Source organism: Misgurnus anguillicaudatus, chromosome 16, assembly GCF_027580225.2.
Source record: "Misgurnus anguillicaudatus chromosome 16, ASM2758022v2, whole genome shotgun sequence".
Lineage (NCBI taxonomy): Eukaryota > Metazoa > Chordata > Actinopteri > Cypriniformes > Cobitidae > Misgurnus > Misgurnus anguillicaudatus.
Window position 1 is genome coordinate 10,192,355 of NC_073352.2, and position 12,933 is coordinate 10,205,287.

Below are 12,933 nucleotides of genomic sequence, written 5' to 3' on the forward strand. Positions count from 1 at the left end.
TTATTATGTGCATTTGGAGAATCAATGAAAGTTTATATTAACAGGGCTTTTTAACATCTGAAAGTATTAAAAACTGACATAGAGATGTGACCTTTTCTATGTTAACTTTCGGCTGTAAGAGTTTTAGGATGTACTTCTTACTGTCACAGAAATTAGATTCATCTACACAGGGTGCGATTTGCCTACCCAGTCTCCTGAGGTTGCGTATAAATAGCACGATGTGTAAAACTCGTGCAATACATACGCCAAATTCCACTTTGGCGTGCATATGATACGCAAGTCCTTCCCATTCACTTAAACGGGGCATCTTTTTTTGTCGTTTTATTTATTGGTTTCTCAAATTTTTTCTGTTTTTTAAACCATTTTCGCTTGGGTTTAGGGTTAGATTTTAGATTAGCTTAATAAGGTTATTTAATATACAGGTTTCTCCATGTTTTTGTCCATATTTAAGCCATGCTCGCTTGGAGTTGGGGTTAGAGTTGGGGTTTGGGTTAGGATGTCATTTTTATATAACAAAAAGTTGTTCTGACCCTAAACCCAAGCGAAAATGGTAAAGAAAGGCAAAAAAATTGGGAAACCAATAAATAAAACGACAAAAAAAGATGCCCCGTTTGGGTGAATGGGAGGGACTTGCGTGTCGTGTGCGCGCCGGGGTGGAGTTTGGCGTGTGTGTTGCGCGAGTTTTGCACATCGTGCTGTTTGTACGCAATTTCAGGAGACTGGGCTGGATTTGCCGGGGGGGATGCGTGGGATTTCCCCCTTTCTGGTCAATGTATCCCTGCCTCTGCTTAATTATTTTTATCCCTGGTGGGGATAAATTTATCCCCCCCTCAAAGTGATCAGTGCTACTACACTTGTGGCGAGACGGATCACAAAACTTACCACTGATCCGTGGTTTGATTAAAGTCAATTTTGTTTTAAAATGCGCTGCTTTGGCTGGCTCTGATACAGCTGCCGCGCGCAGCCTCTCTGTATTCACCACTCTGCAGACTTGCTCAATGTCCCGCCCACGGCGCTATCTGATTGGTTACAGACCCGGTTACACCTCACGAGTAGCCTATCAACACATGCGAGATGGTTATGGAGCTGTGTGTCGAAACGGTGGAAGGCAGCATATTCATCCGCATATTAATAAAGCGGGAATAAAGATCACAATCTGATTATCTGTTTATGATGACAAGCAGAGTTAGTGTCCCAGTCACACCACTGAGAATGGCCGAAGTTACACGCAGATGAGGCGTTTAGCGAGGCGAGGGCGCGTCCAGTTTGCGCAAATGAGGCTAAGTGACTAACACATAATGCATCTGTCTTTTCTATCATTTCACTGTAGCTCCGCATTGCGGTGTAAAGTTAATATTATTACTTTAAAAGCAGCAGTAAAACTGTTTCTACTGTAATGGTTTAACTTTGCAATCAAGACATTGTTCATATTTATGTTTAAGTTGACACTACATTGTGCCATACAGTTTTGCCATTCAAGATTTAATTATTGCGTGTTTTCGTTGTGCATGATCACAGTTCATATGTGTGGGGAAAGATAAGCTATTAGAATAAAAATATTGCGTTAGGCTGCTTCATGAGTTAATAAGAAAAAAGATTGTACAATTCCTGCAAATGCAGTGATGAGTTCATGTTCTCATGATTTATTTTATGAATTAAAATGTTTTGAAATGTGCTGTGGACAGAGACGCATTATGTCAAGAATTATAAAAAATCGTCAATAAGCTCATAATTTGCGCTAAAATAGTCTAAATGTTAAGTTTTAAAACCATTTTAAAAAGCTGGTTATATTTTGATGTTTCTGCGCAAGTTCAGCAGACAGTGAGGTTCGGGTTTGTTCCGATCAGAGCTCGTGAGCGGAGAGCGCATTTCTGAATATTAGAAATATTTAAATTAGAAATATATAAAAAAAATAATAATAATATTATAATGGATTTTTGTTAGGTCAGACAATGATTACCACATTTCTCTCTCATATTGCTCTTCATAACCACTGAAAACAGTAAAAAAAGTAAAAACTAGTGGTGGGTACAATGACGAAATATGGTGGGTGCCCACCGTCGCCGAAATCGACGCCTATGAAAACATCCCCCCCTCTGTTTTTTTCACAAATCGCACCCTGCATCTACACATACTGTATGTACAGAAACACTGCAAATAACAGCAATTTGATGTTTCAGACAAAGAGGCAAAAGTTATGGATTGCAGCTTTAAGCGCACGTATTTATATAAATATTTTTGAAAATTATATTAATTGTCTTTGAATGTAGTTTATAATTTATGTGTATCTACATTAATTTATATTTGCCATGTCTTAATGTAATGATGTAAATTACTAATGAGCATAATGATTCACAATCTCTTTCTTTTAGCCCCATCTGCTGTTTATAATCTGAATGTAACGAAGGTGACAAATGAAAGCATTGAACTGAGCTGGGATCACTCAGGAAAACCTGATTTATATTCAGTAAAAGTGTCTTATGTCAATTCGATCAGCACTCCCCCAGTGATTGATTCAACCAGTACTACCCCAGTGACTAATTCAACCAGTATAACCCCAGTGACCAATTCAACCAGTATCACCCTAGTGACTAATTCAACCAGTATAACCCCAGTGACCAATTCAACCAGTATAACCCCAGTGATCAATTCAACCAGTATCACCCCAGTGACAAATTCAACCAGTATAACCCCAGTGACCAATTCAACAAATATAACCCCAGTGACCAATTCAACCAGCATAACCCCAGTGACCAATTCAACCAGTAAAACCCCAGTGACCAATTCAACCAGTATAACCCCAGTGACCAATTCAACCAGTATAACCCCAGTGACCAATTCAACCAGTATAACCCCAGTGACCGATTTAACCAGTATAACGCCAGTGACCGATTCAACCAGTATAACCCCAGTGACCAATTCAACCAGTATAACCCCAGTGACCAATTCAACCAGTATAACCCCAGTGACTGATTCAACCAGTACCACCCCAGAAACTGTATCAAAAATACATAATGCAACAGAAAAGAAAATTGTGATATCAGGTCTTAGACCAGCAAAAATGTATAATTTGACAGTTACTGCTATAGTTAATGGAACTACAAAAAGTGTGCCAGAGAGCGTTTCTATTTACACCAGTAAGTACAGACAGTCAACACTACATCATAAAACATGTTTTACACTTAAACATCTAAAAATGAATCAGTAGCACTTTACAGATCGGTTATAAAAGTTTTGCAGCAGGTACTTTTTATGTAGTAACAGAGAAAAATTTTAATTTTACCATCCAATTACTACAATGACATTACTAATCTCTTTGATCACTGTGTTATTATTAAAAGTAACCATGTATTTACTAACATTTGCTCCTTTATAACACCATCAGGCTTATGTAATTATAGAAATATAAGTAAATCCTGAACATTTATCATTTCAGTATTCACTACAGTTATTACCATTTTATTATACCTTTAAATCAACACAAATGGCATGGTTATTGTCTGGAAACTGCATAGTAATTGTCAGGATATTGCACAGTAATTACTTGTAATATGTGGTTTAAATATAACATTACCATGAAATTACATACTGTATATAATACTATAACATGACCCAGTTTTTACCGATCTGTATAGTAAAGTGCTACCAATTACTCCACTTTATTTAAAAATCCAGATAATTTACTCATCCCCATGTCATCCAAGATGTTTATGTCTTTCTTTGTTCTGTCAAAAAAACAAGTTTTTTGACAAAAACATTTTAGATTTTTTTCTCCATATATTGGACTTTAGTTGACCTCAACAGTTTACAGTTTCAATGCAGCTTCAAAGGCTTCCGAGGCATAAGGGTCTTATCTTTGAATCAATTGTCATTACATAGATACATACATACATACATACATACATACATACATACATATATTGGCTAATTGGGAGCGGCAGGAGAATTTTGGTTGGTTGGTTTGTTTGTTTTGGCCGCAAGGGCAGGTGTTGTCATGCCACCGAGTTGAAGGTAGGCTACCTGCACTCACAGCAGCCCCACTTGCGGAATTTGCGGATGGGAGTCGTCTCCATTTCTAAAAAATTTAAATATATGGATATATACGCTTTTGAACACGTATAATTAACTCTTTCCCCGCCATTGATGAGTTATCTCATCAATTAAGAGAAAACATTTCCATGCCAATGACGTTTTCCTGATGAGTTTTAACAGTAATCTGTAATTCAGCTGTTTTTCACTAGATGGTGCTCTTACCATCTAGTGAATAACAAAAACTTATTTATTTATGTTTGAACTCTGTGTATGTTTTGATATTTACATTTCAAAGGAGGAACCAACACTAATAAGTGGGTGGTCCGCTATTATGTATGTGCGTATTTTCACACATCTGATACAGTGAGTAGTCAATCTCATCAAACGCATACACATAGCACAGTGTGATTATCGTGCAATACATCTGCCAAATTCCGGGAAGGACTGGCGTATCATATGCTCGCAAAATTGGAATTTGGGGTATGTATAGCACAAAATTGGAATTTGGGGTATGTATAGCACGATAATCACACTGCGTTATTTGTTATTTGTACGCATTTTATGAGAATGGAAAAACACAGCGACCAGTCACTTGGCTGCTGGCACAGAGCAGACCTTTAGCCTGTGTGTCGGGGCTCAGCCCCAGCCCAATTTAAACCCTGCATATTTGTAACTGGTCCTCATTTGTTACGCTATTGTGCATAGGGCTGTGACCGTACAGGATTTTTTTCTTACCGTGGTGAAGAAGCAACAAAATCATGCGGTTAACAGCACGACAACCCACCCCAACCCCTCCGGAAAGTATCGGAAGCAGTAGTTTTCGTTATTAAAACAACAAATTATATTAGCAATAACAACATGAAATATTATGTATTTCTATAGGTTAACTTGTTTTGTTTTATATGTGTTTTGAATGTATAGGAATTATAGAACTTTTATGTTTTTCGGTTAACAGTCCGTGGATAGAAACACACTTCTCCAAAGCAACTTGTTGAAACGTTGAATAATTTATTGTACAAAAAAATGGGTTACAAACAATAACAAAAACTGTTCCATGATTCACATTAAACTGAAGAGTTATCGAAAATAAAATAAATATTATTTACTTTTATTGTTAGTATGTTTAATTAGATTTTTTTCAAAGCGGATACAAAATAGCCTATTGCATCATTTGGTAAATAACGGCGCAAAACTTATGGATACTCCATTCAATGCTTTAAATTTCTGCTGTCCATTTACATAATCAAGAATATAACAAGACTTTTTATCCCGAGCTGGAGACATCACCGTGACATCACCGCACCTGGCATCTTATTAGTGTGGTGATCTGGTAATGCGGTTATCTTCACAGCCCTAACTCGTCTTCCACGCTTCAGCTATGGTCAGAACTGTATGTTATGTCCAGTGCGGTGTACATAGTAGACCCCGAAAGACTCGCATTTCACAGAGGAAGCAAGTCCTGATACTTGTCGGGTGGTACAGATACAGAATGTGTATACTCCAGGCGAAGAAACTTATTACACATAATGATTGGCTTCAAATGTAAATTGTGATGCGATGTAGCAGTCTCAACAATACACTTGTTTTGCCCTGGACAACAATAACATATTCCCGTTTATAAAACATTTTCAAACGCTTTATTTTCGCAAATTACAGAAATTTAGACCCGGCGGGAGATGTATACTGGTTGTGGACACCATGCTAATGGCTAGAAGCTAGCGGGAGGTCTGCCGTATCTTGGGAAAGTGATAGAGACTCGGGGGTAGGCTCACCGGAAAGGCCCAGTCGGTAATGCCTGGTCTTGGTTAGTTTGACAAAACACTTTTAATTTGGCAAAACACTATTACTTACAAACAACGACAACTGAGGAAATGATGCACGACCATTCAAAAAAATGACTGGGGTTCTAACTATACAAAGCTTAATTCAAATGGGTGAAGTGTCCCTTCGGGTGCTTTTCCCATCATGGAACTGCATTAAATCACAACACTGTCACTCTCCTGCTGCGCTGTACTGCGAGCCTCAGCTCATGCCGAGCAAGGAGACACACGTCCCCTGCCCAACATACAGTACAACATACAGTAAGTGCTGCCTATTGTTGCATAAACGTCATCTTAAGTTTTTTAAGGCAGAGTAATAAATAGTGTATTTGCATTTTGGGCGGGGCTAAAAGATCGTATTTATATCCGTTTTGCCAAGACACATTTATGTGGCCAAATGTAAATGGAACAGTTTTAACAAATCAGATAGCTATCCGATCAGAGAAAACACATGAAATGACCAGGGGTAAAAAGGCTCTTATAGAATACATCCAATGACCATTTTTGTCCACAAATGTGTATAATCCGTGAAATATAGATATATTGTCTGTTGTTTACATCAGATTTCGCATGAACGTCTTGTAATAGAATAGAATATACAATCTGTATATGAGATTACACTTTAGGTTCTGGTAAAAACATAAACACGCTTTAAAACTTGGCGAGAGTATAATACATAATATCCAAACAGCGCCGTCATGTTATGCTACCATAAAGATAAATAATAATAATAAGAACGAACGTGTATGCATGTAAACAAAATACTTTTATTTTATTTCCATGAGACATGATAACAATATGTGGAATATCAACGATGATAACAGTATGGAGCATATCAGCGAAGTTACTGCTCTGTAGCTAGCTGGTGGGTGGAGACCTGGGTAATGAGATGGTGGGCGGAAATATTCAAGCGGAATGTGATGACAAGGCGTCTGACGTCACAACAGAGCTGATTTTGAAACCGCGGAATCTGAGAGTCAAGCCAGAGGACATTTAGAAACCTGTATCTCACTCAAAACAGCATGGATGGAATTTTTTCCAAGTTTTTATGCATGTGGACGCACAAGAGACACAAAAGAAAACCCAGAACCCCAAAACCCAGAAACCCCAAAACCCAGAAAAAAGTGAGCTTTTCATAATATGGGCACTTTAAAGCTGGTGTGTGTAAATTTTAGCGACTTATTATCTAAGGGGACCTGCGGTGTTTGTATATAAAATAAAAACGTCTCATTCTCAAACGCCTCCTGATTGAGAACCACTGGCTAAGAGTCCTTTGCAATTGCATTGAAACTGTAAACTCCTCTAAAGTCCACTATATGGATATGTTTTCCCTTTAAAAAAAATATTCTCAATTGAATAAAGACAGACATAAACATCTTGGGTGACATGGGTGTGAATACATTATAATAATTTTTTATGAAAGTGGAGTAATCCTTTAATAGACTGATGACTCTTTTTATTATTTGTTTTTCAGAGCCTTCACGTGTCCTGAATCTAAAATCAGCAGATAATAATGATGCAGTTATATATGCTGCCTGGACAAAACCTGATGAAACACTTTCGGGTTATCGTGTTTGTCTTAATGAAAACAATATATTTTGCAATAAATGCAGTGATTGCAACGAGTGCATTGAGTGTGTAAACTGTACAATCACAACAGCTGAGCGGATAAACTTTACAAATAAAACATCTGGCACAAAATATATTCTGTGTGTGGCTGCACTAACAAACAACAATGAAACACAAGGAGAAATGGTTCAAATTGATGCATACACACGTGAGTATGGTGTTTAATCTTTAAAATATACTCACTGGTTTAGATGGTTTAAATAAGGTTTTTTTATCTTCAACTTTGAATTCTGTATAGATTAACTATGTTCTCGCCATTAATGCTTAAGTGGTGTTAATAAACAAACAATATAAATATGAGTGTCATACCATTTTATTTGATCGTTTATACTGAATATATTCTTTAAGTTTTATCTATTTACATTCACAAATTGTTTATTCTCCTTGAATTCTTTGCACGTAGGTCCAAAAGCAGTGACAGAACTGAAGTTAACTGCAACTTTTCAATCCATTACTGCCAACTGGAATTTAACTGAAGGTTATAAAAGATTCAATGTGAGTATTAAAGCAGATGGCTGGGTTGGCACGTCTGATGTCACTGATCAATTGAATTATACTTTCAATGACCTGCAAGCAGCAGTAAACTACACCATCACTGTCATCACTCTTTCTGAGAAAAATAAACTGGAAAGTGATCCTGCTGAACAATCAGTGTATACCAGTAAGTAACTGTGATATTGTCAATACTTCTTATCAAACTACACTCTTAAAAATAAAGGTGCTCAACCTGTTCTTCACAGTCAACAATTTAGTCAAATGTTCTTTAAAGAGTTATTTCTTTCATACATTTTAATAATCTAAAGAACCCTTTTTACTACAAAACCTTTTGTTAAAAAGAAAAATCTTAGTATGTTAAAGTTTCTTTGTGCAATCATTCAGCCAATAAATGTTGGCATCGTGAAGCACCTTTATTTTTAAGAGTGCACTGATTCATCTGCTGTGTACTGTTTATCAAATTAACATCCAATTTTGCACAAACTCTGATTCTCACAGAAATTATTCCTCCTGGAAATGCAACAGCCATTGTTCTCGATCATACTGCCATAAAACTAACTTGGGAAGTTCCCAAAGAGTTGACAGGAAACTCAACAATTACGTATAAGGTGACGGCTCACTCTAATTACTGGAATAAAACTCATAAAAAGAATGTAACCCAGAATACTTTCATCTTTAATGATTTAAAGTCGGGAACAAACTATAACTTCAGGGTCAGTGTTGTGGCTGGCAATGATGAGAGTGATCCAGTCTTTGCTTATAATATGACAGGTACATTTCTTGCCCAATGTTTCATCTTGTAGCTATTACGTATACAGTGGTGAGAAAAAGTGTTCGCCCAATCTAGATTTCTTATGTTGTTGCATATTTGACACACTTCAGATCCTCAAACAAATTAAAATATTAGTCAAAGATAACACAAGTGAACACAACATGCAGTTTTTAAATTAAGGGAAAACAAAATCCAAAACTACATGGCCTTATGTATAAAAGTGTTAGCCTGTTGTAACGCAGATGAAGGCAGGCAGACACATGCAGTAACACTATTAAACGAACACGAAACAAGGCAGGTAAAACAGAAACAAGATAATCCAAAGACGTGGACACATGAAACAAGGACAGAAACCAAAACACTACATCAACATTAACTGACCAAGGACAAATGAAACACTAGGGCTATATACTGTACACTCAAGGGTAAACAAGATAACAAGACAGACGTGGAAAACAATCAGCACAAGGACCATAAACAAAAGAACTACACAAAACTACAGACACGGACCACAGAATAAAGAGACAGGACTAGGGAAACACAGGACAGATACGTGACAACTGTTCTAAAGCCACTGAGAGCCACTATCCACAAATGGTGAAAACATGGAACAGTGGTGAACCTTCCCAGGAGTGGCCGGCCCACCAAAATGATCCCAAGAGCACAGCGATGACTCATCCAAGAGGTTACAAAGAGCCCACAACAACATCCAAAGAACTGCAGGCCTCACTTGCCTCAGTTAAGGTCAGTGTTCATGAAACCACCATAAAAAAGGGACTGGGCAAAAATGGCCTGCATGGCGGAGATCCAAGACGAAAACCGCTGCAAAAAGAACTTAAAGGCTCGTTATAGTTTTGCCAGAAAACATCTTGATGATCCCCAAGACTTTTGGGAAAATATTCTGTGAACTGACGAGACAAAAGTTCAACTTTTGGAAGGTGTGTGTCCCACTGCGTCGAAAAAGTAACACAACATTTTTGAAAAAGAACATCATACCAGCAGTAAAATATGGTGGTGGTTGTGTGATGGCCTGGGTCTGTTTTGCAGCTTCAGGACCTGGAAGACTTGCTGTGATAAATGGAACCATAAATTCTGCTGTCTACCAAAAAATCATGAAAGAGAATGTCCGTCCATCTGTTCGTGACCTCACGCTGAAGCGAACTTGGGTTCTGCAGCAAGACAATGTTCCAAAACACACCAACAAGTCCACCTCTGAATGGCTGAAGAAAAAAACTAAATGAAGACTTTGAAATGGCCGAGTCAAAAACATAAGAAATCTGGAGGGGGGCCAAATTTTTACACCACTCTTACCTATTACATCTGTTACTGTACACATTTGTCAACACTTCATGTTTCATGACTGCAGTGTATCTTTGTGGCTGCAGTTTGTGTTTCTCCCTTGTACTTTTCGTGATGTTTAACAAGGACATCTCTATTTTTATTTTAGTGCCTTATAAGAAGAAAGTGACCTTTGCAGTGATGTGCACCAGTGAAACATCACTTTACTGTAGCGAGAATACAACTCTGGCAGAAATAAAAGAAGAGGTGAGAGATGAACAAAGCAAACTTTGCAAAGCATACTCTTAAAAATAAAGATGCTTAACCTGTTCTTCACAACGATGACATTCAGTCAATGAATAATTCCTTTCAAACCTTTTAATAAATAACATTTTGTAACAGAAAGGTTTTTCAGAAGTTAAAGACTATTTATGAAACATACAGCAAAAAAGTACAGTATCTCTGGCATCATGAAGCACCTTTATTTTTAAGGGTGCAACTTTATATTCATACCATGTTCATTTGTAGTGCTAAATGTGAAGATAAAAGCAATAGAAAGATAAAACTGATCACTGCTTACAAAGCTAGATTATATATTGATATAGAAATAAACATACTTGCACAATTACATTTATTACACAGGATTGCAAAAATGAAAGTATATGAAGGTTAAAAATGAAGTATAGTCATGTTTTAGTTGAAGGCTCCTGCAACTGAAATCAAATCATTTAATCTGTTTTGTATTTCAGCTTGAAAAAAAGTTTGGAAATGAATATAAAGATGTTCACTGGAAACTCAAAGAGATTGACAGAAAATGATGTTATCACAATCTCTGCAACAAAAGCTTGGTTGGTAAAACCAACCTGATGATGCAGCATGGTTTTATTGTTATCAAATAATAAAATAACAAAATATTGACAAAATAACAAAATATTGACAATCTATATTAACTTTTGACTCTTATGTAACTTTTGAATTTATTCACCAATTTCCACGGATTACTGCCCTGCGGTCTTTATACCCAGACTTACTACTGATATAACTAACAGCAAAACAGACCATCAGTTAAGTTTTAACTTCATTTAGTTGCAGTTCCTCACTTTACAGTATCAACTTTTTTACAGATGCATTGTGTTGATTGCCTGAATTATTGGAAATTGATATGTATATTTTCATTATTAAAATTAAGCTATAATGTTTCTTTATAGTTTTCATCTTTATATTTTCATGCATTTATCTGCCAAAAATGATTTGTTAAACAAAGTTTGGTTTATTTGACCATACAGCCTGCGAAATAAGGTTTCAGGAACCTTTGTGTAAGAGTTTACAGAGTTATTTTTAAAATGCAGACTGTAGTCTTTTTATATGTCTAGTCTTTCTAAGATGGGTCTTTGGGTAAATATTCCCTTGTGCTTCACTGTTTCTGTCAGTATGTATTGGTGAAATTATTGATTCATGATTGCTTGGTTTTCTCATCATAAATAAACTTAGGTAAATAAATAAACTTAGATGTGCTCGACAGTTGTTGTTTGTTTTTGTTTTTTTGGAAGCATAAGTCTCAAGGCAGTGATCTTTGTAAATCTATTTAGCATTTTTGGGGTTCAGTTAAATAGATTCAAGATTCAATGCATTTATTGTCATATACCCAGAAAAGGAAAGCATGTTTACCTGAGCAATGAAATTCTTACTTTGCTGTCCACAATGAATGCCAAGACTATACACGCATATATACAGAAACATAATAAAAACGACTGTATGCTGCCTAAATAAAGACCTTAAACGGTACAGTATTAGCTTATGTGCACAAACAATAGTGCAGTAACATGCAAATACAGGTGCTGGTCATATAATTAGAATATCATCAAAAAGTTGATTTATTTCACTAATTCCATTCAAAAAGTGAAACTTGTATATTATATTCATTCATTACACACAAACTGATATATTTCAAATGTTTATTCCTTTCAGTTTTGACGATTATAACTGACAGCTAAGGAAAATACCAAATTCAATATCTCAGAAATAGAATATTAAGACTAACACAAAGTAAGGATTTTTAGAAATCTTGGCCAACTGAAAAGTGTGAACTTGAAAAGTATGAGCAGCACTTAACACTTAGTTGGGTCTTCTTTTGCCTGAATTACTGCAGCAATGTGGCGTGGTATGGAGTCGATCAGTCTGTGGCACTGCTCAGGAGTTTGTGTTTGACAGTGGCCTTCAGCTTTTCTCTATTGTTGGGTCCGGCGTATCGCATCTTCCCTTCACAGAGTGTTAAGAACAGGGATACCATGGTCCTTAAACAAGGTACTGGTAGCTTTGGCACTGTGTGCAGGTGCCAAGTCCTGTTGGAAGATAAAATTTGCATATCCATAAAGTTGGTCAGCAGCAGGAAGCATGAAGTCTAGTTTTTAGACAAAATATATCAAATTTAAGCGAATTTGTGCTTAAATCAACCAAAAAAAAAAAATCTGCTAATGGAATAAGACATTTTTTGCTGATTTTTTTCTTGTATTAAGTAAATTCAAGAAAAGAGTTTGGAGGGGTTACTTGAGTGTAACCTTGTTCCCTGAAAAAGTGGAACGAGATGCTGCGCTGCTAAGCGCTATAGGGGAAAACGTCTTTATTGTTGACCAGCTGAATATAGTGTGCAAACACGTCAATGAAATTGACCCGGAGGTATATAGCCTCGGTTGATGACGACATCACAGCGCACCCGATGCGAGGCTATAAAATAGATGAGCACCAGCTGTGTCATCAGATCATTTGTTTGAAGACCAGTCCTGGGACATCTACTGTACGGCAAGACAGCGCAGCATCTCGTTACGCTTTTTCAAGGAACAAGGTTACACTCAAGTAACCCCTCCGTTCCCTATCAAAAGCTTTACTTCGATGCTGCGCTGCTAAGCG

General features: G+C 36.8%; 1 protein-coding gene across 1 annotated transcript in view; it reads left to right on the forward strand.

Moving 5' to 3' along the window:
• Nucleotides 1-11,636, forward strand: part of LOC129422849 (uncharacterized) — a 31,700-nt gene extending 20,064 nt beyond the window's left edge. The window contains exons 5-10 of the mRNA XM_055178998.2: nucleotides 2,373-3,137; nucleotides 7,327-7,629; nucleotides 7,885-8,142; nucleotides 8,475-8,747; nucleotides 10,196-10,293; nucleotides 10,776-11,636. Coding sequence (XP_055034973.2) covers nucleotides 2,373-3,137; nucleotides 7,327-7,629; nucleotides 7,885-8,142; nucleotides 8,475-8,747; nucleotides 10,196-10,293; nucleotides 10,776-10,844 — 1,766 coding nt within the window. The 3' untranslated portion in view covers nucleotides 10,845-11,636. The remainder of the gene's footprint in view (nucleotides 1-2,372; nucleotides 3,138-7,326; nucleotides 7,630-7,884; nucleotides 8,143-8,474; nucleotides 8,748-10,195; nucleotides 10,294-10,775) is intronic.
• Nucleotides 11,637-12,933: the final 1,297 nt, after the last annotated feature.